The 25,954-nt window shown below is 38.6% G+C and overlaps 1 protein-coding gene across 11 annotated transcripts in view; it reads left to right on the forward strand.

Moving 5' to 3' along the window:
* Positions 1–25,954, forward strand: part of TTN (titin) — a 269,823-nt gene that overhangs the window by 170,658 nt on the left and 73,211 nt on the right. For all 11 annotated transcript variants that reach the window (XM_035007649.1, XM_035007637.1, XM_035007643.1 and 8 more), the window contains 48 exons: positions 203–326; positions 849–1,115; positions 2,839–2,936; positions 3,572–3,740; positions 3,839–4,105; positions 4,206–4,472; positions 4,561–4,839; positions 4,933–5,341; positions 5,447–5,571; positions 5,969–6,235; positions 6,978–7,247; positions 7,337–7,639; positions 7,734–8,036; positions 8,283–8,470; positions 8,560–8,674; positions 8,791–9,075; positions 9,175–9,326; positions 10,203–10,350; positions 10,505–10,682; positions 11,151–11,272; positions 11,366–11,653; positions 11,766–12,062; positions 12,185–12,371; positions 12,804–12,919; positions 13,015–13,314; positions 13,511–13,810; positions 13,904–14,009; positions 14,110–14,306; positions 14,390–14,695; positions 14,791–15,069; positions 15,652–15,951; positions 16,065–16,367; positions 16,481–16,846; positions 17,166–17,468; positions 17,606–17,905; positions 18,355–18,651; positions 18,760–19,044; positions 19,148–19,441; positions 20,779–21,078; positions 21,185–21,493; positions 21,582–21,772; positions 22,257–22,686; positions 24,080–24,388; positions 24,516–24,664; positions 24,747–24,779; positions 24,873–25,002; positions 25,092–25,391; positions 25,488–25,805. In XM_035007649.1, the coding sequence (XP_034863540.1) occupies positions 203–326; positions 849–1,115; positions 2,839–2,936; positions 3,572–3,740; positions 3,839–4,105; positions 4,206–4,472; positions 4,561–4,839; positions 4,933–5,341; positions 5,447–5,571; positions 5,969–6,235; positions 6,978–7,247; positions 7,337–7,639; positions 7,734–8,036; positions 8,283–8,470; positions 8,560–8,674; positions 8,791–9,075; positions 9,175–9,326; positions 10,203–10,350; positions 10,505–10,682; positions 11,151–11,272; positions 11,366–11,653; positions 11,766–12,062; positions 12,185–12,371; positions 12,804–12,919; positions 13,015–13,314; positions 13,511–13,810; positions 13,904–14,009; positions 14,110–14,306; positions 14,390–14,695; positions 14,791–15,069; positions 15,652–15,951; positions 16,065–16,367; positions 16,481–16,846; positions 17,166–17,468; positions 17,606–17,905; positions 18,355–18,651; positions 18,760–19,044; positions 19,148–19,441; positions 20,779–21,078; positions 21,185–21,493; positions 21,582–21,772; positions 22,257–22,686; positions 24,080–24,388; positions 24,516–24,664; positions 24,747–24,779; positions 24,873–25,002; positions 25,092–25,391; positions 25,488–25,805 (11,629 nt within the window). The remainder of the gene's footprint in view (positions 1–202; positions 327–848; positions 1,116–2,838; positions 2,937–3,571; positions 3,741–3,838; positions 4,106–4,205; positions 4,473–4,560; positions 4,840–4,932; positions 5,342–5,446; positions 5,572–5,968; positions 6,236–6,977; positions 7,248–7,336; positions 7,640–7,733; positions 8,037–8,282; positions 8,471–8,559; positions 8,675–8,790; positions 9,076–9,174; positions 9,327–10,202; positions 10,351–10,504; positions 10,683–11,150; positions 11,273–11,365; positions 11,654–11,765; positions 12,063–12,184; positions 12,372–12,803; positions 12,920–13,014; positions 13,315–13,510; positions 13,811–13,903; positions 14,010–14,109; positions 14,307–14,389; positions 14,696–14,790; positions 15,070–15,651; positions 15,952–16,064; positions 16,368–16,480; positions 16,847–17,165; positions 17,469–17,605; positions 17,906–18,354; positions 18,652–18,759; positions 19,045–19,147; positions 19,442–20,778; positions 21,079–21,184; positions 21,494–21,581; positions 21,773–22,256; positions 22,687–24,079; positions 24,389–24,515; positions 24,665–24,746; positions 24,780–24,872; positions 25,003–25,091; positions 25,392–25,487; positions 25,806–25,954) is intronic.

A 25,954-nucleotide genomic window follows, 5' to 3' on the forward strand; every position in this document is an offset into this window, starting at 1 on the left:
CTAAAACTTTCTTAAAAGATTCCAAACTACTGGTTAAAATCACTTTCAAAGGCATATGTGCTCTATATATGATTATAAAACAACTTAGAAAGCACTATTTCAAATTATTTACCTAAGTGAATTAAATGTACCTATGTATGTATTGAACTGCTGTTTCATATAGTCTTAAACTGTACTTTTTTTTTTTTTCCAAAAAAACTAGGTGGTCCCACGTTCAGAAGGAAAAGTTCATACACTTACTCTGAGGGACGTAAAGTTAGAAGACGCTGGAGAAGTCCAACTAAGAGCAAAGGATTTCAAAACTCATGCCAACCTCTTTGTGAAAGGTAATTACAAGGCTTATTTTTAAAAATATGTCTAATGCAGAGGTTCATAAATAATGTCAACTCTCAATTATGCTGAGTACCACAGATCATTAAAATCCACCAAATATCCAAATTTTACTTTTTGGCCTAACAAAATAGTTCAAAAACTACTTTAAAAAAAAAAGAGTCAAAATGGACTAGAATATGTTTTACTTCCTCTTTCTGTCCCCCCATTTATGTTGCTTTCAATAAACGGCTGGAGGAAGAATTATTATCAAACTGGGTATCTATCACTTTATTAACCAAGACGCGGCTACTATGTCTCGATGTTTCATATTGTTTAAAACAACACCTTTCCTCTGTATATACAAATAATGATGAAACATCATTATTAGAGGAAAGCATCCAAGTAGAATCAAAACTAACAAATGCAATTTAAAAACAGAAAAAGCCCTGGCAATATCAGAAGAAAGTTGAGGAGGTGCTCAAAGTCTTGGAGGAGGAAAGGAAAACTACCTTGGCTAATTAGTGTGATTCTTTCAGAACCCCCCGTTGAGTTCACTAAGCCTCTTGAGGACCAGACGGTCGAAGAAGCAGCCACCGCAGTCCTTGAGTGTGAAGTATCCAGAGAAAATGCTAAGGTGAAATGGTTCAAAAACGGGACAGAAATTCTCAAAAGCAAGAAGTATGAAATTGTGGCTGATGGCAGGGTCAGAAAACTTATTATACACGGCTGTACTCCAGAGGATATTAAAACATACACTTGTGATGCTAAGGATTTTAAGACTTCCTGTAACCTGAACGTTGTGCGTAAGTATTCTTCTTACACGGGACTTTTCATTTGCAACTCTGATAACAACAACAACAACAAAAAACCCTGCCACCTTTTGCATGCCCTTCTTGGCCTAACTGCTTTCTTGGCAACTTATAGTATCAATACTGACATAACCTGATCCTTTATGTGTTTAAAAAAAAGAAAGAAAGAAAAAGAAAGACAAGCTATTCTACTACATCTGGTCTGATAAGGACACATTAATCACTTTCACTGTGCTTCTGACTAGTGAGCAGAGGTACGCTTTGTCTACGGGGCTAAACCTACTATAGGAATATCCTGAGACAGATAAGGACAAATTGAATGAAAGAGACAAGAAAGGAGTCATGATTTAAAAAAAAAAAAAAGAAAGAAAGAAAGAAAGAAAGAAAGGAAAGCAATTTCCACTTGGAAAGAAATGAATTCTCAGGAACAACTAGAAAATGAGTATGAAATTGCAGTTTGAATAGGATCACGCTAAAGTCCGCTGTAATATGATAAAGCCCACTTACATAATGCTATCTCTGAAAATAAGAAAGGGTGATAAGATGGAGTGAAGACTGGATTCTTGAAGTCCTGTGAATGAAGAGAACACTAATGGTTTTTAGCATTACTTCTTCCTTTGGTGAAAGATACACCTTGTTTCTAAATGTCACATGCTAGCTCATCTCTTCATTCATTCGTTTGTCCAGTGATAACATTTTTCAGTCTGTATTTTTGTGCGATAGCTGCTGTTTGGTTTAGTTGCTTCCCATCTGTCAACAGCTACAAAATAGTGGCTTTGATTGTGCTTCCATGCATCTTGTACTGTTTTATTCTTTCCTCTTTGTGGTCGCTCTGCTTTTGGCTAATGAGAGAGTAGCTTCTTGGGTCTCCTTCATCCCTTTGTCATCTACTTTGTTACCACGCCAAGAAGCCTCAGCCACCATGAGCATATCTTCAAGCCTACTGGCCAGCGTTTGTGTCCCAGAATTTCACTGATCAAGAACGATCATCCTGGGAAGGACTCACAAGGAGCCCTAAAAGAAGGAGGGGCAAGGGGGCAGCTCTCTGATCCCACCATCTGCTGACTTAATTCTGGAAACAAATGAAATGAGATATATTTAAAAAAAAACAAATCACCCACCCATACAAAACACATTGCTTTGTTGCGCTAATAGATGCCTGACTTATGTGTGACATCTTTGAAGCATAAAAAAAAAAAAGAAAGAAAAGAAAAAAGCTAAGTATGTGTGATTTCAATTGCAGACTCATGCCTCTTAGCCATAGACAAGACTGGTTATAGCACTTCAATTGCATTATTGTTGAATTCTGCTAATTTCTCAAAGATTATTTAGCCTGCCTTAAATAAAATAATGTTTCTTTGCTATTGGTGTTTCCTTTGACAATATCAGCTTTCAGCTCTGGAGCCGTATCAATGAGAATTTTTCTCTCGGCCATCATTCAGGAGAAACTTGTTGGCGATTGATAGGTTGTAGATATAGATATATAATCAGTTGGACATACAGTATGCCACATAGTTTATGAAACCTAGAGAGATACGTAAAAAAAAAAAGGGAAAGTGTACATGAATGGCAGCTCCAAGTGCTGTCAAAGTCTGTTGTAGCCTATTAAGATGGAAAGGCCCTGCAAAAGACTAACTTTTTCTCAATAAATAGCACAGTAATGTCAGAGTAAATGGCTAGAAACCTCATTTTGAATTCTGATGACCTTCTCTTACAGCTCCTCATGTGGAATTCTTAAGACCACTCACCGACCTTCAAGTTAAAGAAAAAGAAATGGCTCGGTTTGAGTGTGAAATTTCCCGAGAGAACGCTAAGGTCTGTGAACGTATGATTGCTCTCTTGTGTTGTCGGATACCTTTGTTTACTTTTGGCCTAGACAAAACAGAAAAAAAAGAAAGTGAATCAAACCTGAGTATCACTTTGCCTTTGGATTAAAGATTATTACTTTGGTGTGAAATACATACTTGATTCATTGTTTTCTTTGTAGTATTCATTAACTATTACTTGAAAAACAATGGACTCACAATCAGGAGATTCAGATATTATTGGTTTGGGCCATATGAAATTGCTATGTTCTTAGGCTAAGAACAAATATCTGCAATTCTATATGTCTCATTAACTACCACTGGCAAGTCAATCTTGAGTCTCCATTTACACATCCGAAAAACAAAGGACTTAGTCTGCATGGTATCTAAAGCCCTGGTGGAAAAAAAAAACTTATATGACCCCATTATCTTTAATAACAGCAGCTCACTTAACAATATTGAAGAAGTTTGTTCTTGCCCTTTTGGGTTTAGGTTATATTTGTATTTACCACTTTGGTTCTTCTTCACACCATAGTCCTGTTGGCTGTTTTCAAAAAAACCTCAGAATCCTAATTCCTCTTAAGGACGCATATGTGAAGGGACAATAAGAAAACTGATAAAAGTATCTATGTATCTCAAATATAGGTTCAGTGGTTTAAAGATGGTGCTGAAATTAAAAAGGGCAAAAAATACGACATCATATCTAAGGGAGCAGTGCGCATTCTTGTCATCAACAAATGTCTACTGGATGATGAAGCAGAATATTCCTGTGAAGTAAGGACAGCAAGAACTTCTGGCATGCTGACCGTACTGGGTAAGGGTGAAGTCTTTCTTTACAGAAGTATATGTTTTGGAAAAAAAAATAATAATTTTCAGTTTAACTCAATGTTGTTCTTTTTGCTCTTCTTGCAGAAGAAGAAGCTGTCTTTACAAAAAATCTTGGCAACGTTGAAGTTAGTGAAACAGACACTATAAAACTGGTTTGTGAAGTCTCCAAGCCTGGAGCAGAAGTGGTTTGGTACAAAGGGGATGAGGAGATCATCGAAACAGGAAGATATGAAATCCTTACCGATGGACGAAAGAGAATTCTGATCATTCGGAATGCTCATCTTGAGGATGCCGGCAACTACAACTGCCGACTCCCAAGTTCTCGAACTGATGGCAAAGTCAAAGTCTATGGTATGAAAAGTACAACGAGTCATATTTTAAGAATTCATACTTGATGCATTTAAGGTACAAATGCTGAAGCTTTTAATACCTTGCAACTGCTCCTTTCCAGAACTCGCTGCTGAATTTCTCTCAAAGCCTCAAAACCTTGAAGTACTTGAAGGAGAAAAGGCTGAATTTGTCTGCTCTATATCAAAGGAAAGCTTTGAAGTCCAGTGGAAGAGGGATAATAAGACACTTGAATCCGGAGACAAATATGACATCATTGCTGATGGCAAAAAGAGGATCCTGGTTGTGAAAGACGCCACATTACAAGACATGGGCACTTACGTAGTCATGGTTGGAGCCGCCAGAGGGGCAGCTCACTTGACAGTAATTGGTACGTTTGTTTTCGCTTCGTGGGTTTGCTTACGTTTGTCTCTACTTTGGTCCTTCTTCTTACTCTGCGAATTGTTGGTTGCTTTCAGAAAAACTCAGGATCATAGTTCCTCTTAAGGACACTCGTGTAAAGGAACAACAAGAAGTCGTCTTCAACTGTGAAGTCAATACGGAAGGTGCCAAAGCCAAATGGTTCAGAAATGAAGAGGCCATCTTTGATAGTTCAAAATACATTATTCTCCAAAAAGACCTGGTCTACACCCTCAGAATTAGAGATGCACGATTAGATGATCAAGCTAATTACAGTGTGTCTCTGACCAATCACAGAGGTGAAAATGTGAAGAGTGCTGCTAATCTAATAGTAGAAGGTAAGTCACTTACGTGGAATTAACAAGAGTTTTTAAATCGGTATCTATTGTGAAAACAGTTCAAGTCAACATTATTCTTCTCCTTTACAACAGAGGAAGACCTCAGGATTATTGAGCCTCTTAAAGATATTGAAACAATGGAGAAGAAAACGGTCACATTCTGGTGCAAGGTGAATCGCCTCAATGTAACACTGAAATGGACCAGAAATGGAGAAGAGGTGGCTTTTGACAACCGTGTTTTATATAGAATCGATAAATACAAGCACTCTCTAATCATTAAGGACTGTGGCTTCCCAGATGAGGGTGAATACATGGTCACCGCTGGACAAGATAAATCTGTTGCCGACCTTCTGATCATAGAAGCCCCAACAGAATTTGTAGAGCACTTAGAAGACCAGACAGTCACTGAATTTGATGACGCGGTCTTCTCCTGCCAGCTCTCCAGAGAGAAGGCAAATGTGAAATGGTACAGAAATGGGAGAGAAATCAAAGAAGGCAAAAAGTAAGTGAAAGCCTCTGAAGTTCTATTTCTGTAACTACCTGTTAATTGCTTGACAATTTAGTGATCATTATGCAAGCTAACAAATAATTCGATCTCCTCTCTTAGATACAAATTTGAAAAAGATGGAAGTACACATAGACTCATTATAAAAGACTGCAGGCTGGATGATGAATGTGAATATGCTTGTGGAGTAGAAGACAGAAAATCTCGAGCCAGACTTTTTGTGGAAGGTACACACTGAGTGAAAGGACAATTTTGATATTAGTACCAGTTATTTTTTTTAATTTTTTTTTACTTTGCTTTTTTTTTTTTTACTATGTTATGTTAATCACCATACATCATTAGTTTTTGATGTAGTGTTCCATGATTCTTTGTTTGCGTATAACACCCAGTGCTCCATGCAGTACGTGCCCTCTTTAATACCCATCACCAGGCTAACCCATCCTCCCACCCCCCTCCCCTCTGGAACCCTCAGTTTGTTTTTCAGAGTCCATCGTCTCTCATGGTTCATCTCCCCCTCCGATTCCCCCCTCCCTTCATTCTTCCCCTCCTGCTATTAGTACCAGTTTTTAAAGGTGATTAACCCAAATATGAACATGTTTGTATCCATTTTACATTTCTTTTCAGAAATCCCTGTTGAGATCATCAGGCCTCCCCAGGATATTCTTGAGGCCCCTGGTGCTGATGTTGTCTTTTTTGCTGAGCTCAACAAAGATAAGGTGGAAGTTCAGTGGCTAAGAAATAACATGGTTATTGTTCAGGGTGACAAACACCAGATGATGAGTGAAGGAAAGATACACAGGCTACAGATTTGTAATATTCAACCTCGTGACCAGGGTGAATACAGATTTATTGCCAAAGACAAAGAAGCCAGAGCTAAGCTTGAACTGGCAGGTAAATCCCTTTCTTTTATTTTCAAATATCCTCACAATATCACAGATAACTCCATTAAGTTTCAGATTTCATAATTAATGAGATAATGCTTGTGAGAGCCTTTTATTTCTGCTAGGCTCTGTCCACGTGTAACTTTTCTAATGTCTCTTACCACAAAGTGTCCTGAGTAAGAGGTCATTGAAAGCATTCTTCTTTACATGCTAGAATCTTGAACAGGTGCTGGCACATGGTGGCTGTTCATTAATTCCTAGAATTAACATATTGCCCTGAGAGTCATCCCCAAAAACCCAGTCCTAGAGAAAGCTCTGGTCTCTTCTATTTTCCAAACCCCTCTGGAGCCTCTTAGGTCTGTTCTCATCCTCACTCTAGCTTCCAAGACATCCTAGTGGGTTGTCACTCTGAAAAAGCCATTATTCCCTTGTACATAAAAATTTTGGTTTATCTTGAACTAAGTATGACATGCTTACTTTATAAAAACAAACAAACATGTTTTGTACTATATTTAGTTCTCTATTATTATTTTTGGCAAAGAAAGGAGATTTTATGGTTTTAGATCATTCTTAATCCTCTGTTCTCAAGTCTGACAATTTGCAAAGAAGCTTTCTCTCCTCTAAAGTTACTGTGATATACTTCCAAGGCTATGTAACCAATATTTGCTAACAAATACATAGTAAAGAAGCTATGGTGTAGCTGGACTATAATACATAACTCAAAAGCATTCACATGTTCTTTTTCTCACTAGCTGCACCTAAAATCAAGACAGCTGATCAAGATCTTGTGGTTGACGTTGGCCAGCCTCTGACAATGGTGGTGCCCTACGATGCCTACCCTAAAGCAGAAGCTGAGTGGTTTAAAGAAAATGAACCTCTGTCTTCAAAAACTGTTGATACGACAGCTGAACAAACTTCTTTCAGAATTTTAGAAGCTAAGAAAGGAGACAAAGGAAGGTATAAAATTGTGCTTCAGAATAAACATGGAAAAGCAGAAGCATTCATCAATTTAAAAGTTATTGGTAAGCCCTTGCATCACCTGGACTCAATTGGCAAAGCACAATTAAAAGCATGGTAACACACTAAAAAAAATTTTATACGTGAATTTCAGATGTTCCAGGGCCAGTACGTAACTTAGAAGTGACAGAAACATTTGATGGTGAAGTAAGCCTCGGCTGGGAAGAGCCATTAACTGATGGTGGAAGCAAAATCATAGGTTATGTTGTTGAAAGACGTGACATCAAAAGGAAGACGTGGGTTCTGGCCACTGATCGTGCAGACAGTTGTGAGTTTACTGTCACTGGACTACAAAAAGGTGGAGTTGAGTACCTATTCCGTGTCAGTGCAAGAAACAGAGTTGGCACTGGTGAACCAGTAGAAACTGACAATCCTGTAGAAGCAAGGAGTAAATACGGTAAGAAGTTTTTAAGTAAATTGCAAACGAGCTGATCTTTGCTTTTATCCCTTATTTAACCCAAAGCCATGTTTTCTTCTGTAATGAAATCCAGATGTGCCAGGCCCTCCTTTGAATGTAGCCATCACTGACATAAATAGATTTGGGGTCTCACTGACGTGGGAGCCACCAGAGTATGATGGAGGAGCTGAGATCACAAACTACGTTATTGAATTAAGAGATAAGACTTCTATCAGATGGGACACTGCCATGACCGTAAGAGCTGAAGACCTGTCTGCAACTGTCACTGATGTGGTGGAAGGACAGGAGTACAGTTTCCGGGTCAGAGCCCAAAACCGAATTGGAGTTGGGAAACCAAGTGCAGCCACACCCTTTGTCAAAGTTGCTGATCCAATTGGTAAGCCCATCAAAAAAAAAAAGAAATAATTACTTCATGAAACCTAGAAATTAGGCCTATTAAAATAAAGTTAATGAAAAGGTAGAATATCAGAAAGATGTGAACAAAGTCATAGAAATCCAGACTGTGCCTGCTTAATTCAGTGAATTCAGTAAACCTAATATTTTAATGGGGATGATAGAAATTATACATTAATAAATTATCACTGAATTAAATGGTGTGTTCCAACTCTTTCTTCCATTCCAGAGCGACCAAGTCCTCCTGTGAACCTAAATTCCTCCGATCAGACTCAGTCATCAGTTCAGCTCACATGGGAGCCTCCTCTGAAAGATGGAGGAAGCCCCATATTGGGTTATATAATTGAGCGATGTGAAGAAGGCAAAGATGATTGGATTCGTTGCAATAAGAAACTTGTCCCTGAACTGACTTACAAGGTAGGGAATTTGCATCTATAAAAATATTCAGTGTACGATCACGGACTTAAATGTATGTGTTTTTTACAAATATTGATTCATAACTTTAGGTTACTGGATTACAAAAAGGAAATAAATATTTATATCGAGTATCTGCAGAAAATGAAGCTGGTGTTTCAGATCCATCTGAAATTCTTGGTCCTCTAACTGCTGATGATGCATTTGGTAAGTGGATATTTTGTTTTTAGATTTGGGAATAGCGCATAGCTACTTGGTGGTGGGTGGGGGGGGGGGTGGCTTAAATATAGTACCGGAGACTCATTAATTTTTCTTCTTGGTAGTTGAACCAACAATGGATTTAAGTGCATTTAAAGATGGTCTGGAAGTTATTGTCCCGAATCCTATCACGATCCTGGTTCCAAGTACAGGCTATCCAAGGCCAAGTGCAACCTGGTCTTTTGGAGATAAAGTACTAGAAGCAGGGGACCGTGTGAAAATGAAAACCTTATCTGCCTACGCTGAACTTGTCATTTCTCCAAGTGAACGTCCAGACAAGGGCATTTATATACTGAAATTAGAAAATCGTGTGAAAGCAATTTCTGGGGAAATTGATGTCAATGTAATCGGTAAGGACCTAAACTTTTGTTATAAAAGGTGATTTGACAGTATTAACAAATATTGGTTCAAGCTATTACCTATCTTGATTTCTGACTGCATTTTCTCAGCTCGCCCAAGTGCACCCAAAGAACTGAAATTTAGTGACATAACCAGAGACTCAGTACATTTGACTTGGGAACCACCAGATGATGATGGAGGAAGTCCATTAACTGGATATGTTGTTGAAAAGCGAGAAGTCAGCCGGAAAACATGGACTAAAGTGAGTTTTGAGCAGCAATGCACCAACTCCAGAAAAAAAGAGCAGGGGAAAGCCCAGTATGTTGGGATGCCAGGCAAAGTTTATATGGTTGCACTTTGCCTTGCTGAAAAAGAACAAAAAACTTTTTTAGATGCCTTGATGCTAATGCTTCCTGAGGTAGTTCAACCTAGATTTGGTATAATTGCCTTATTTCGTGCCTTACCAAATTTTCTACTAAGTTTACAAAAAAATAAAACTTAACCTATTCATTTGGTACCTGATAAGTACCCAATATGGCCTATTAAGCTATAAGCGATTCTAAGGACACTAAGTACTTGATTCCCTGGTGGTCAGACTTCTCACTCCACTAGATTATTTTAGTTGGCCCAATCTACCATTTTTTTCCTCCTCAGTTTATTACTGTTATTTACTCATTACTCATTATTGTTTTTACCTTGGTTTAGAACCATTTCTAGGGGCACCTAAGTGGCTGGGTCAGTTAAGCATCTGTCTTTGGTTGAGGTCATGATCCCAGGGTCCTGGGATGGAGCCCTGCCCAGGGAGCCTGCTTTTCCCTTTCCCTTTGCCCCTCCCCCTGCTCATGCTCTCGTGAGTGCTAATAAAAAAAAAAAAAACTTTAAAATCATGTTTTTAATAACCAACCTAGTGAAAAGAATCAATACCTTTTTGCCACCTTTTTAATGTGTATAGACTATGAAAGTTTCACCTTAACATAGTAAGGTTTAAATATTATGTGTTTCCCCTGCAACTTTTTCCCTAATATGAAATAATCTTTATCAAAAACAATTTCTATTTGTATCCCTGCTCATGATAAAAATCTTTTTGACTCAGGGAAAGCGTTTTTTGGAAACAAGTAATTGTATTTCTTTGTCCCAGGTTATAGACTCTGTGACTGACCTAGAATTCACAGTTCCTGATCTTGTTCAAGGAAAAGAGTATTTATTTAAAGTCTGTGCTCGTAACAAATGTGGCCCTGGAGAACCTGCATATACTGATGAACCTGTAAATATGTCAGTTCCTGCAAGTGAGTACATTCTTGATGATTTCTTATCTAGCCTTTTATTACCATTTTTGCTTTAATACCTGGAGTTGAAGTTATGGGGGAAAGGCACGGGTTGGCAATATGGAGATTTCATAGATGACCTATCTAAGACTGACTCTCTTTAAAATGTTTATAGCGGTACCTGACCCACCAGAGAATGTTAAATGGAGGGATCGAACAGCCAATTGCATCTTCTTAACATGGGATCCACCTAAGCATGATGGTGGTTCACGCATCACAGGCTATATAGTTGAAAAATGTCCACGAGGCTCTGATCGATGGGTTGCCTGTGGAGAACCAGTTGCAGAAACAAAGTAGGTTTTTAGAATTACTATTTTTATATTTTTATATTTATTTTATATTTATATTTTAATTATTTTATAATTATTTTATAATTATATAAAAATATAACTTATATTTTTATTTTGTTTATTTTCTATTTTATTTTACATTTATACTTAATATCTATATTTTATACATTATAAAGATAATTATGGCACACAAGTAAATGTTTCATCTTACCCACTAAAATGAGTGTTTTTCTTTTAGAAAATCTGTTACTTTTTTTTCACTGAGAATTCCCCTGGTGTGCCTGTCCAATTTTTAAAAGTGCTGCTGAACTTATCCCCCCTCCAAGGTTTTCATTAGTTACAATACTGAAGCAATCCAGAATTAATTTAAGGAGTAATATTCTATCAAGAGTAGGTATGAATTTTAGAAAGATTATGAATACTACAGATTATGTGCATTATAGTAAAATATCCTATTTTGTTTTCTGATAGAATGGAAGTGACAGGTCTTGAAGAAGGCAAATGGTATGCCTACCGCGTGAAGGCCTTGAACAGGCAAGGCCTTAGCAAACCAAGCAAACCCACAGATGAAATCCAGGCTGTGGATACACAGGGTACGTATGGTGGGGTTTTGTGCTATTAACCAGGCCTCTGCCTTTAATTCTTTTGAACTTGCTAACATCGTAAATAATCTTTTCCAATTTTAGAGGCTCCAGAAGTCTTCCTCGACGTGAAGCTCCTCGCTGGTCTCACTGTAAAAGCAGGAACTAAGATCGAACTTCCTGCCACTGTAACTGGAAAACCTGAACCTAAAATAACTTGGACAAAGGCCGATAAACTTCTGAAGCAGGACAAAAGAATCACCATTGAAAACGTTCCTAAGAAATCCACAGTGACTATCATGGAGAGTAAGAGAAGTGACACTGGCACGTACATCATCGAGGCTGTGAATATCTGTGGTCGGGCCACGGCGGTGGTGGAAGTGAACGTCTTAGGTGAGTGAGGCTGTCATTTCAAAACTGGGCAAACTCATTGCAGTTACTTTTTGAAATCAAGCAGGATATAAAAAAAATGGTTTTTTCCCTGAGTGTGTAATGTCCTCCACAGACAAACCTGGACCACCAGCCGCTTTTGACATCACAGAAGTGACCAATGAATCATGCCTTCTAACATGGAACCCACCACGTGACGATGGTGGATCTAAAATCACAAACTATGTTGTGGAGAGACGAGCGACTGACAGTGAAGTATGGCATAAGCTCTCATCAACTGTCAAGGATACAAACTACAAGGCAACCAAACTAACACCCAACAAAGAATACATCTTCAGAGTTGCTGCAGAAAACATGTATGGTGTTGGTGAACCAGTTCAGGCCTCTCCAATAGTAGCTAAATTTCAGTTTGGTAAGTTTCTCATTAATCCATTGGCCAAAATTTTTTTTAAAAGATTCTTGTGTCAAACTTGGATTTGGGTGTCATATTTATATATAGGACATGTAACACTTGTATCATTATCCTGCCTATAGATCCACCTGGACCTCCAACTCGCCTAGAACCTTCTGATATAACTAAAGATGCAGTTACTCTCACATGGTATGAGCCAGACGATGATGGTGGCAGCCCAATCACTGGATACTGGGTTGAAAGATTAGATCCTGATACCGATAAATGGGTCAGATGCAATAAGATGCCAGTAAAGGACACAACATATAGGTATGTCCAATATCTCCATCAAGATGTTAAGATAGCACTATATATGATTTTTTATTCTTTAGCATTCCTTTTGATATACATTCTTATATATTACCATAAAATTTTAAATTATTTTTATATTTTGTGTTACCACATAATTTCAAAAATGATGTAAATTCCATTTAAGGGCACATTTCTTAATTTCTTTACTATAAAATATTTACTTTCTGTAAGTTGCAAAGTGGTCTTCCAGTATGTTATGAGAATGATCACTATTATAGATACTATAATTACATTGGTACATTTGACCAAATCTAAATTTATAATGAAATAATTTCAGTTAAATTTCGGTATCAGTTTTTTACAATTTAAACAAATTAGCCCTTTCTGCGTTAAATACACAGAGGTTTCTGCTGATCTTGGTATCCAATTTATACTTTGTCCCTAATTCAGAGTGAAAGGTCTCACCAATAAGAAAAAATACCAATTCCGTGTGTTGGCTGAAAATCTTGCTGGACCTGGAAAACCAAGTAGATCAACTGAACCAATCTTAATAAAGGATCCCATAGGTATTATTTATATATCTTTCTGTGGTGATTTTGAAGCTTCCATTAATTCCTTTTTTGACAAACCTAAATAATTGTTTTATTTCATTGGTTTGCAGACCCTCCATGGCCTCCTGGAAAACCAACTGTGAAAGATGTAGGCAAAACATCATTGATGTTGAATTGGACAAAGCCAGAACATGATGGAGGGGCAAAGATTGAGTCTTATATCATTGAAATGCTAAAGACCGGAACAGATGACTGGGTCCGAGTGGCTGAAAGTGTTCCCACCACTCAGCATTTGCTCACCGGTCTCATGGAAGGTCAGGAATACTCATTCCGAGTTAGAGCTGTGAACAAGGCTGGGGAAAGTGAGCCCAGTGAACCCAGTGACCCTGTGCTTTGCAGGGAAAAACTATGTAAGTCACTCTTGATGTTTAAGGTATATAAATTGTTCTAAAGTATAACTGAGAACCACAATATGAGAAAAATGAAAACCTCATTACTAGATTATTTCATCCTTGCTTTATGTGATTTCCTAGTGACTACAAGAAAATTCAGTGAAGACTGAATGAATATTGGACAATAAAAAAATCAAATTCTCTTTTTCTTTAGATCCTCCATCACCACCTCGCTGGCTTGAAGTTATTAATATCACAAAAAATACAGCAGACCTCAAGTGGACAGTTCCTGAGAAAGATGGAGGGTCCCCCATCACCAACTACATTGTGGAAAAGAGAGACGTGAGGCGAAAAGGCTGGCAAACAGTGGACACAACTGTCAAGGACACCAAGTGCACAGTAACCCCACTGACAGAGGGCTCTCTATACGTGTTCCGAGTTGCTGCAGAAAATGCCATAGGACAAAGTGACTACTGTGAAATTGAGGACTCTGTCCTGGCCAAAGACACCTTTAGTATGTTCTCTAACTTCATCTTTGTGACACCATTTGTAGTAGATTATCACTTTTCCCTCTGGTTTTTCTAACCATTGAATATTTTCCTTCTAGCCACCCCTGGACCACCCTATGCTCTGGCAGTGGTTGATGTAACCAAGCGACATGTTGACCTGAAGTGGGAACCACCAAAAAATGATGGTGGACGACCAATACAGAGGTAGAATTTTAATTAATTCACAAAGAATAATTTATACTCCACTGAAAATTCCTCACTTTGTTTTCCCTATTAATGCTAATGAAATGCTTTATTTCAAAAGATATATCATTGAGAAGAAAGAAAAGTTAGGGACCCGTTGGGTGAAAGCTGGAAAGACCTCAGGACCTGACTGTAACTTCAGAGTAACTGATGTCATTGAAGGAACAGAGGTCCAGTTTCAAGTTCGGGCAGAAAATGAAGCTGGAGTTGGTCACCCAAGTGAACCCACAGAAATCCTGGCAATTGAAGATCCAAAAAGTAAGTAGTATCAGTTATGCAAAGGATACTGTCTAGAGCTTGATGATGAGATCACGGATGTGAATGTTTCACTCTTCTTTCAGGTCCTCCTTCACCTCCACTTGACTTGCATGTGACTGACGCTGGGCGAAAGCACATTGCCATTGCCTGGAAGCCTCCAGAGAAAAATGGTGGAAGTCCTATTATAGGATACCATGTTGAAATGTGTCCAGTAGGCACTGAGAAATGGATGCGAGTTAATTCTCGCCCAATAAAAGACCTGAAATTCAAAGTTGAAGAAGGTGTTGTTCCTGACAAGGAGTATGTTCTGAGAGTGAGAGCTGTCAATGCTGTTGGTGTCAGTGAGCCATCTGAAATATCCGAAAATGTGGTTGCCAAAGACCCAGACTGTAAGAATAGAGTTTCCTTTATAATTAATAAAACAGGCTTTGCTTACACATTGCACTTTGACATATCTTTTTCTCCTCATTTGGCTATCTTACAGGCAAGCCAACAATTGATCTGGAGACTCACGACATTGTGGTTATTGAAGGTGAAAAGTTAAGCATTCCTGTTCCCTACAGAGCTGTCCCAGTTCCAACCGTTAGTTGGCATAAAGATGGCAAAGAAGTCAAAGCAAGTGACAGATTAACAATGAAGAACGATCACATCTCTGCATACCTTGAAGTTCCCAAGAGTGTCCATGCAGATGCTGGAGTTTATACCATTATGCTGGAAAACAAACTCGGCTCAGCAACTGGCTCAATCAATGTCAAAGTCATAGGTAATCATTCTTTGATGAAATACCAGATATTCTTCTTCATGTGTTAGGAAAATTAGTTAACTTTGCAGTGTTAGTATAAGGGTTTCATGAGTTGGCCATTTCCAGATGATTTCTTTCCTGTATGAGAAGCAAAGCAATTTAGAGGTGAAATTGCCAGTTAAATTCTGATTAAACTAAGTTACTTCTGTTGTAATTACTGGCATGTTAAGTACTAAATAAAACATAGAGTACACCCAAAGAATGTTTAAATTGCCAATATTCATTTGTTAATTGTATTTGCATTTGTCCATAGTGTTTTCACCAGGATCAGTAATATTTTCTACCCCGTCCCATGTGGATGGTGTTTTAAAAATTTGTGCGGGGTGGGGGGGGCAACTTTGCTTGGAACAAAGACTCAGGGGGACTACTGACATTTAGTAATTGGGGTCCAAGGATGCTAAATGGCCTGCAGTGTAAGGGGGTGGGATACTCCAACACATCAAAGATTATCCCACCCAAAATGTGGATAGTCCCACTTAGAAAGAGTGTACTATAACATGCTGACTTTTCATCTTACAATAATAATCATTTTATTTTTAATAGGCTTACCTGGACCATGCAAAGATATTAAAGCAAGTGACGTGACCAAGAGTTCTTGTAAATTAACATGGGAACCTCCAGAATACGATGGTGGAAGCCCAATCCTTCATTATGTCCTGGAACGCAGAGAGGCTGGGAGAAGGACATACATACCAGTCATGTCTGGTGAGAACAAACTGTCTTGGACCGTAAAAGATCTCATACCAAATGGTGAATACTTCTTCCGTGTTAAAGCTGTCAACAAGATTGGTGGAGGCGAATATATTGAACTGAAAAATCCAGTCATTGCTCAAGATCCAAAGCGTAAGTTTGGGCATGGATATAATATAGCTAGGAATTAATATGCAATTTTTTATTTTACAAAGACGGGTTTATATTATACACGTACATATTAACAAGGTTTTCTTATCCTTCAGAGCCCCCTGATCCACCTGTAGATGTTGAGGTTCATAATCCTACAGCTAAGGCAATGACTATTACATGGAAGCCACCTTTGTATGATGGAGGGAGCAAGATAATGGGTTACATCATAGAAAAGATTGCTAAGGGTGAAGACAAATGGAAGAGGTGCAATGAACACCTAGTACCAGTCCTGACCTATACAGCAAAAGGACTTGAAGAGGGAAAGGAATACCAGTTCCAAGTGAGAGCAGAAAATGCTGCTGGCATTAGTGAACCTTCTCGGGCCACTCCTCCAACCAAAGCTGTAGATCCTATTGGTAAGTTTTGTTTCATGGAGTTGCCATTTTCCCATTGTACGGTAAAAGAGAATAATGTTTTATCAGATGTTTTGATCAGAATTGAAAGCAATTTCCGTCTTTAATCATTACAGATGCCCCAAAGGTCATTATGAGAACAAGCCTCGAAGTGAAACGAGGTGATGAAATAGTACTTGATGCAACCATCTCTGGGTCACCTTACCCAACTATTACATGGCTAAAGGATGAAAAAGTCATTACCCCAGAAGAAATTAAGAAGCGAGTAGCACCCACAATTAGGAGGAAGAGGGGTGAAGTTCAAGAAGAAGAAGAACCATTTGTCCTGCGTCTGACAGAACGTTTGAGTATCGACAACAGTAAAAAAGGAGAATCTCAGCTACGCGTCCGAGATTCTCTCCGACCTGACCATGGCCTGTATATGATCAAAGCTGAAAATGACCATGGTATTGCCAAAGCTCCTTGTACTGTTTGTGTCCTAGGTAAGGAGGTAAAACTACACTTCTCCATGGAAGAAAGTCTATATAAGAGTTTTAGTAAAACATAAAAAAGGGGTTTGGGCCAGGGGGAAGGGGGATAAAAGAAGTAGGAAATAGCTTCAGCCAGGTATCCTCAGTCCCATTTTTCCTCCCAGCTACGTAAATGAAATCAACCAAACTTGTTGTTTGTTAGCTCATGTGATACAAAGACAGATGTAGGAAAAACAGAAGTTTACGTTAAAGGGGCATGCTGACATTGACATTTTCCATTGCAACCACTTCTACGTAAATTTTTAATCACTACTGTCTTTTGAAATATCAGATACACCGGGACCACCAATCAACTTTGTATTTGAAGATATTAGAAAGAACTCCGTCCTCTGTAAATGGGAACCACCCCTTGATGATGGTGGCAGTGAAATTATAAACTACACCTTGGAAAAGAAAGACAAGACAAAACCTGACTCAGAGTGGATTACTATCACTTCAACACTTAGACACTGCAAATACTCAGTGACAAAACTGATTGAAGGAAAAGAGTACCTCTTTCGTGTAAGAGCTGAAAATAGGTTTGGGCCTGGACCACCATGTGTTTCAAAGCCACTTATAGCTAAAGATCCATTTGGTAAGGTTCTTTTAGCATCTACACTTTGTCTTTTTATCATATGCATGGGTATATACATTATCATAGCTTATAAACTTGAATTTTTGTATCATACTAGGGAATTAATTGAGATATGCAATATTTTTTTATTTTATCAGAACCACCTGATGCACCAGATAAGCCCATTGTAGAAGATATAACCAGCAACAGTATGCTAGTGAAATGGAATGAACCAAAAGATAATGGAAGTCCCATCTTGGGTTATTGGCTTGAAAAACGTGAGGTTAATAGTACACATTGGTCTCGTGTCAACAGAAGCCTTCTGAATTCTTTGAAGACCAATGTAGAAGGCCTATTAGAAGGACTCACCTATGTCTTCAGAGTATGTGCCGAAAATGCAGCTGGACCTGGAAAGTTCAGTCCCCCTTCAGATCCCAAAACAGCACGTGATCCAATTTGTAAGTAATTTCTTACGAAGAGAGTAGGGTACAGCATGGTGACTATAATTAAGTCACTTAATTAAGTACTCTATGATATGCTTGAAAGTTGTTAAGAGAGTGGATCTTGAATGTTATCACTACCAAAAGAAGGATAATTATGTAAGGGGATAGAGGTATAAACTAACATTGTGGTAATCATTTTGCAATATATGTATCAAATCATTATGTTGTATACCTTAACCTTACAAAAAAAAAAAAAAAGCAAGCAAAATACTAACTGACTACAGACACATATTAAGGTTACAGTGTAAAATTTTAAAAATATCTGTATATATAACTTAAAGGTTTCAGAAGACAGTACTTACCCATATTACATGCAATGCATTCTGGAAAAAGTGGATAGAGTAAGTTTTGTGCATTTTAAAAGCTTCAGTGAGTTTTGATTTGTGTCTCTGCATTCATTCTAGCTCCACCGGGGCCACCTGTCCCAAGAGTCACTGACACAAGCTCTACAACTATTGATCTAGAATGGGAACCCCCAGCTTTCAATGGCGGTGGGGAAATTGTTGGCTACTTTGTCGATAAGCAGCTGGTTGGCACAAATGAATGGTCACGCTGCACAGAGAAGATGATCAAGGCCTGTCAGTATACTGTCAAAGAAATCCGAGAGGGCGCCGATTATAAACTTCGAGTGAGTGCTGTCAATGCTGCAGGTGAAGGACCACCGGGAGAGACAGGACCTGTTACTGTGGCTGAACCACAAGGTAACTTAAAAGTTACATGAATAAGATTATGGATATTTTCCTTGTATGGGATTTTTTTTTTTTTCCCATCTTTCTTGGGCTAACATATTACTGTTCTCTTTAAAACAGAGCCTCCAACTGTGGAACTAGATGTTTCTGTCAAAGCTGGAATACAAATAATGGCTGGAAAGACTCTTAGAATTCCAGCTATGGTAACTGGTCGTCCAGTGCCTACCAGAGTATGGACCATAGAAGAAGGGGAGCTGGATAAAGACCGCGTTGTCATAGAGAATGTTGGAGCCAAATCTGAGCTAACTATCAAGAATGCATTGAGAAAAGATCATGGCAGATATGTGATTACAGCTACCAATAGCTGTGGTTCCAAATTTGCAGCAGCCAGGGTAGAAGTTTTTGGTAAGGAACGTTACATGGATTTTCATAGGATTTCCCTAAGCTGTACAATTTATCGCATTGATTTTTATGTTGGGGTTTTTTTAAATTATTATCATTTTTTCAGATGTTCCTGGACCAGTTCTTGACTTAAAACCTGTTGTAACAAATAGAAAGATGTGTTTACTTAACTGGTCTGATCCAGCTGATGATGGAGGAAGTGAAATCACAGGATTCATTATTGAAAGAAAAGATGCTAAGATGCATACCTGGAGACAACCAATTGAGACTGAGAGATCTAAATGTGACATCACGGGTCTCATTGAGGGGCAAGAATATATGTTCCGTGTGATTGCCAAGAACAAGTTTGGCTGTGGCCCTCCTGTTGAAATAGGACCAATTCTTGCAGTTGATCCACTAGGTAAAAGAGGTTTTCATTGTGTTTTCTTTGTGTTTGCTTCTAGTTATGTCATTTATTTATTGAGCCTGATGGCTTTGAACTCCCCAACAGTCCCATGATCTATAGCTAGAGAGTGATAAGAAAGGTAAATCTAATAACTACTAACAACTTTAAGAATACTGTATTTGCTATAATTTCAATGTAATTTGTGGCTCACTGTAATGTTTGCACAAATCCATGCATGATTTTGTGTACTGAAAAACCTGAATCTACTGAAGCTTAGCAATAACCTAAAAATAGAAATACTACATCTCTGCATAGAATGCACTGGAGTAATTCATTTACTACTTTAGTAGTTAAAGGCAACTCACTATTTTTGGAAGATTACAGGATAGCCAACAGCCTTATGATAAATGCCTTAGTCTTCCTTCAGCCCTCAAGTAGTCTCCACGCTGGAAGGATACAGAGACCCAGAATCAGAAAAAGCCACCAGAGAACAGAAATCTGACCCAAGGAAATCTCCTTAAGCAATATGAACAAATGTGAAACCCTAAAATTGCACACACTTGGAAATGCATCCTGACACCCCATCCAAGAAAGCAAAATCTGTGAGGATGACCCATTCCCCAAGAAACAGAGGCATTATTCCTCCTCCACCATCACCTCCCTACCAACCAAAAAATAAAACTACATCCTCACTGTGACAGCTCATCTCAAATATGTCCACTATAGGTCAAGTTGTACCAGAGGTATCAGAACAGAGCTGAGCTTCCACCACAAAGCTCGGCTTCTGGTTGCAATAATAATCAACAGGAGAGCATTAGGTCTAGTTTTAACATTCACACTTACTCTTTGTTTTGTCCTTGGGGCACAAAACTATAGTAGCATTATATAAATTCTCTTTCCACTCCATTTTAAACCCACAATTGGAGGCAATTTGGTTCAAAGTTTGTTCAGAAGACCTATCCACTGTCTGTTAATAAAGGAAACACTTTGATCTCAGCTGGTCATCCAAAGCAAAACTTCACAGACCTTCTTTTCTACTTCATTAGGATTTGAAGCTTTCCCAGTGACAGAGGTGTAAAAGATCTAAAAATGGTAAAAATAACAAAAGCATACATGCCCTTCGATTTACTTTTAATCAACAATTTTGACTGTAAACTTACTAAGAAAAATTCTGCCTATTATGAATGTCTCTCATTCTGGTAACTGATATGTTTTCAGAAGGATTTTAAAGATGGATGTAAGGTTATGCTAAACAGAAACCTCTTTTTCACATAATTAATTTGAAGTGAAATACTCTCTCTTATATGAATATTTATTTGATGCTTGTCATTTCAACTTGCCTCTGGTTAAAGGTCCTCCAGCATCTCCTGAGAGGCTCACATACACAGAAAGGACAAAGTCCACTATCACCCTTGACTGGAAAGAGCCCCGCAGTAATGGTGGCAGCCCCATCCAAGGCTATATCATTGAAAAACGGCGTCACGACAAACCCAACTTTGAAAGAGTTAACAAGCAACTCTGCCCAACCACATCTTTTCTGGTTGAAGATCTTGATGAACACCAAATGTATGAATTCCGCGTCAAAGCTGTCAATGCAATTGGGGAAAGTGAACCATCCCTGCCTCTTAATGTGGTCATACAAGATGACGAAGGTGTGGAATCTGAGCCTGATTTTAGTGCACTTTATGGTGCTCCCTTTATCTCATAGGCTGAGCAAACATCCTTATGACTTTTTTTTTCTTTCCCTTCTCTTTGCAGTGCCTCCAACTATTAAGTTGCGCCTCTCTGTTCGAGGAGACACTATCAAAGTTAAGGCAGGAGAGCCTGTTAACATCCCTGCAGATGTGACAGGCCTTCCGATGCCTAAGATTGAATGGTCCAAGAATGAAACTGTGATCGAAAAACCCACTGATGCACTTAAGATAACCAAGGAAGAAGTATCCCGAAGTGAGGCAAAAACCGAGATTATCATTCCCAAAGCAGTCCGGGAAGACAAGGGCACTTACACCATTACTGCTTCCAATCGCCTGGGCTCGGTGTTCCGAAATGTTCATGTGGAAGTATATGGTAAGGGACCTGCTTTCTTAGCTCAAAACGAAGTCCAGTGTCTGTTTAAAAATTGTCTTCTCATTCTCCTCTCTGGGTTCCTTTCCAGATCGTCCATCACCGCCAAGAAATCTTGCTGTTACGGATATTAAAGCTGAATCCTGCTACTTGACATGGGATGCCCCTCTAGACAATGGTGGCAGTGAAATCACCCATTATATCATTGACAAACGTGATGCAAGCAGGAAGAAAAGTGAATGGGAAGAAGTCACCAACACTGCTGTAGAGAGGAAATATGGGGTAAACTATTCTAAATGTTTTCTTATACAGATTAAAAGGACACGACTCTGAATTAACACCATTCTGGCATAACCTTGGAATTTAATGATTAAACTCAAAACTGCACATAAAAAGATTTATCGTAGTTTCTAGCACCATGCACATAGGCCACGTAGTAAATACTATTTGGTAAACCAAGTCTCTCTTATTTGAGAGATCCACTAATAGGTATAATAAATACACACATTCTTATTTTTTTAATTTATTTAAATTCAATTAGCCAACATATAGTACATCATCAAGTTTTTTATGTAGTGTTCAATGATTTATTACTTGCATATGCTTTCTCCACATTTGAGTCTATGTATTTTTAAACGATACATTTACTTGATTTTAACAGATTTCTTTTTATAGTCTTCCCTAGGAAAAGAACTTGAATTTTAAAATAAGTGAAATCAACATAAGTATGTTGTCTTTAAGAAATCACTGTTCATCTGATTTCTAGGTCTGGAAACTTATCCCCAACGGTCAGTACGAGTTCCGAGTTAGGGCAGTGAATAAATATGGAATCAGTGATGACTGCAAATCAGATAAAGTTGTCATTCAAGATCCCTTCCGTCCTCCTGGGCCTCCGGGAAAACCAAAAGTTCTGGAGCGCACCAAAGGGTCGATGCTTGTGAGCTGGACCCCTCCTCTGGACAACGGCGGCTCTCCAATTACTGGCTACTGGCTGGAGAAGAGAGAAGAGGGAGGTGCCTACTGGTCACGTGTTAGCCGAGCACCAATAACCAAAGTGGGATTGAAAGATGTGGAATTTAACGTTCCCCGCTTGATTGAAGGTGTTAAATACCAGTTCAGAGCAATGGCAATAAATGCTGCAGGAGTTGGTCCTCCCAGTGAACCATCAGATCCAGCTGTTGCAGGAGATCCTATATGTAAGTATGCTTCCATTTCTGGAGTTTACAAAGAGCAAAGCCACTAAATGGATAATTCTGCTCTTAAATTTCTTGCATTTTTTATGCCAAATTATTTATTAAAGTAAAAGCCCCATACTTACATAGAGTATCAGAAGTACATATATATGTGTATACGTTTAGACATACATTCACACTACACACAGCTATATGTGTGTATACATACGCACATGTATAAACGTATGTAAAATCATATAGTTTTTAAATTGTTGGCTTAAGCCTATCACAATGCTGAAGACCCTGGACTATAAGCTCCTCTCTGTTCCCATACCCCTATCCCATTAGATACTATGAAAATTATCTCCCTCCCTAAAGAGACCCTCTAGTTGGGAGTTCAACGAAAGGCAAAATGTTAACTTTTCAATAATATATATTGACCAAAGATACAAGATTCTCAAGCACAGTCCGTGAGGTCGAATAAAAGAAAAAAAAATTCTTCCGAAAGATTTAGCAGATCAGTTCAAAAATTAAAATATGGCCTTAATGATTAATTATATTTGCTATGTATCTGATTAGAGTCTCTGTCAAAAAAAAAATATTGAGCTACCTGTTAAAAAGATTGAAATGCTCTAAGTTCTACATGGAGCATATATATATAATGAACTGTTCATTCAGCAAGCTCGTATTGAATGTGTGCTATGTGCAAGGAACTGTGCTAGGCACTAGAGAGGAAGAGCGAGGGTTAAAAAGACTTTAATGGTGGGCACCTGGGTGGCTCAGTTGGTTAAGCGACTGCCTTCGGCTCAGGTCATGATCCTGGAGTCCCGGGATCGAGTCCCGCATCAGGCTCCCTGCTTGGCAGGGAGTCTGCTTCTCCCTCTGACGCTCCCCCATCTCATGCTCTCTCTGTCTCTATCTCATTCTCTCTGTCTCAAATAAATAAATAAAATCTTTAAAAAAAAAAAAAGAAGACTTTAATGGTAAAGCACTGTCAAGAACGTACAGGATGGTTATGCATCGACCTCATCCCTAAAGGGCATACATTAGTTTGTGTTCAAAGGTTTACCAGCTAATGATGAAATCATTTGTTTTTAATTTGAAGGTAAATTAAAATAAGTTTTTAGTAGAGAATATTGCAGAGTCTCTTCAAAGGGATCTTAAAATAGCTTTTCACCAATTGTGTATAAATACAATATAGATCTACCTAGAGATCGTGTATAGTCTTTTTAATCCCAGTTAGTTGTTTGCTTATTTTGTTTTCACATTAATGTGAAATGAAAAGAGACTATTTCTTATATTCTCTTCTCTGGAAGGTATTCTTTCAGAATTCCTACTTTAATATTTAGTAGATTAAATCTGGCATTCCATTGGCTTCCAAATTTGATACACTTTTTTTTCTTCTTCTTCTTCTTAGATCCACCTGGGCCACCTTCTTGCCCAGAGGTCAAAGATAAAACAAAGTCCAGCATCTCTCTAGCATGGAAACCTCCAGCCAAAGATGGTGGCAGTCCGATCAAAGGATACATCGTAGAAATGCAAGAAGAAGGCAGTACTGACTGGAAAAGAGTAAATGAGCCAGACAAACTGCTAACCACCTGTGAATGTGTGGTGCCAAATCTGAAAGAACTCCGCAAGTACAGATTCAGAGTGAAAGCTGTCAATGAAGCTGGTGAATCTGAACCAAGTGATACAACTGGAGAGATCCCCGCCACTGATATTCAAGGTACTCATCTTTTCTTGAATTTATGTATTCATTTGATCTGATTATGAAGGTAATTTCCCAAAGATAAGCCACTTACTTTTTTTAAAAAAGTAAGCTAAATCCTGCTATATTATTCATGGTATTGCAGAGGTACCAGAAGTTTTTATTGACATTGGAGCACAAGACTGTCTGGTCTGTCAAGCTGGCTCCCAAATTAGGATTCCTGCTGTCATCAGGGGACGCCCAACACCAAAATCATCGTGGGAATTTGATGGAAAGGCAAAGAAGGCAGTGAAGGTAAGAAAAATATAATTTTCTGGGTCTCCCATTGAATCACTCTAAGGAATATTAACACTACAATCATCTTCTTTTTTAACAGGATGGAGTTCATGATATACCCGAGGATGCACAGGTAAAAAGAAAAAATAGAAGTGATTCAGAATATAGTTGACTGTGGTACTGCTCTTATCTCATCTGATGTATGACTACTGTTTTCTTTGTATAGCTGGAGACTGCTGAAAACTCATCAGTAATTATAATTCCGGAATGCAAACGATCTCACTCAGGCAAATACAGCATCACAGCCAAGAATAAAGCAGGACAGAAGACAGCACATTGCAGAGTCAAAGTCATGGGTAAGAAAGACTTTAAAAGTGACCACAGAATAAGAACAAATTATTTTAAACAAAGTGCCATTGTTTATATGGTGACTTGCATCCAACAGATGTACCAGGACCACCCAAAGATCTGAAAGTCAGTGACATCACAAGGGGTAGTTGCAGACTCACATGGAAGATGCCCGATGATGATGGAGGAGACAGAATCAAAGGTTATGTTATAGAGAAGAAGACTATTGATGGAAAAGCCTGGACTAAAGTCAATCCAAACTGTGGAAGCACCACATTTGTGGTTCCTGATCTCATCTCTGAACAGCAGTATTTCTTCCGTGTGCGTGCAGAAAACCGTTTTGGTATTGGTGCACCTGCGGAAACCGTTCAGAGGACCACGGCCAGAGATCCAATATGTAAGTTTTTTTTAAACCTGAGATTAAAATAGTTTCTCAAATTTGAAATATATTATTATAAACAGTGCTTAATCCTTCCTTTACCTATTTTTAAAGATCCTCCTGATCCTCCCATTAAACTCAAGATTGGCCTCATAACAAAGAACACGGTACACCTATCATGGAAACCCCCAAAGAATGATGGGGGCTCCCCTGTCACCCACTATATTGTTGAGTGCCTTGCATGGGACCCTACTGGGAAAAAGAAAGAAGCATGGAAACAGTGCAATAAGCGTGATGTGGAAGAACTAGAATTTACTGTTGAAGACCTCATCGAGGGTGGCGAATATGAATTCAGAGTCAAGGCTGTCAACATTGCAGGAGTCAGCAAACCTTCAGCCACTGTGGGCCCAGTGACTGTCAAAGACCAGACTTGTAAGTCCCAGCATATTCACTGAGAATGTTCTCTTTAGGAATGCTTTCCTAGAAATTTAATATTAGTCCAAAGTAAAAAGAGAAATATCTGTACATCAGGAGACTACTGTGAGTCGAGTGTGAACATGGGCGTATTAATCTCTCATTCC

Source organism: Mirounga leonina, unplaced genomic scaffold, assembly GCF_011800145.1.
Source record: "Mirounga leonina isolate KUSES-001 unplaced genomic scaffold, KU_Mleo_1.0 Mir_151, whole genome shotgun sequence".
Taxonomy (NCBI): Eukaryota; Metazoa; Chordata; class Mammalia; order Carnivora; family Phocidae; genus Mirounga; species Mirounga leonina.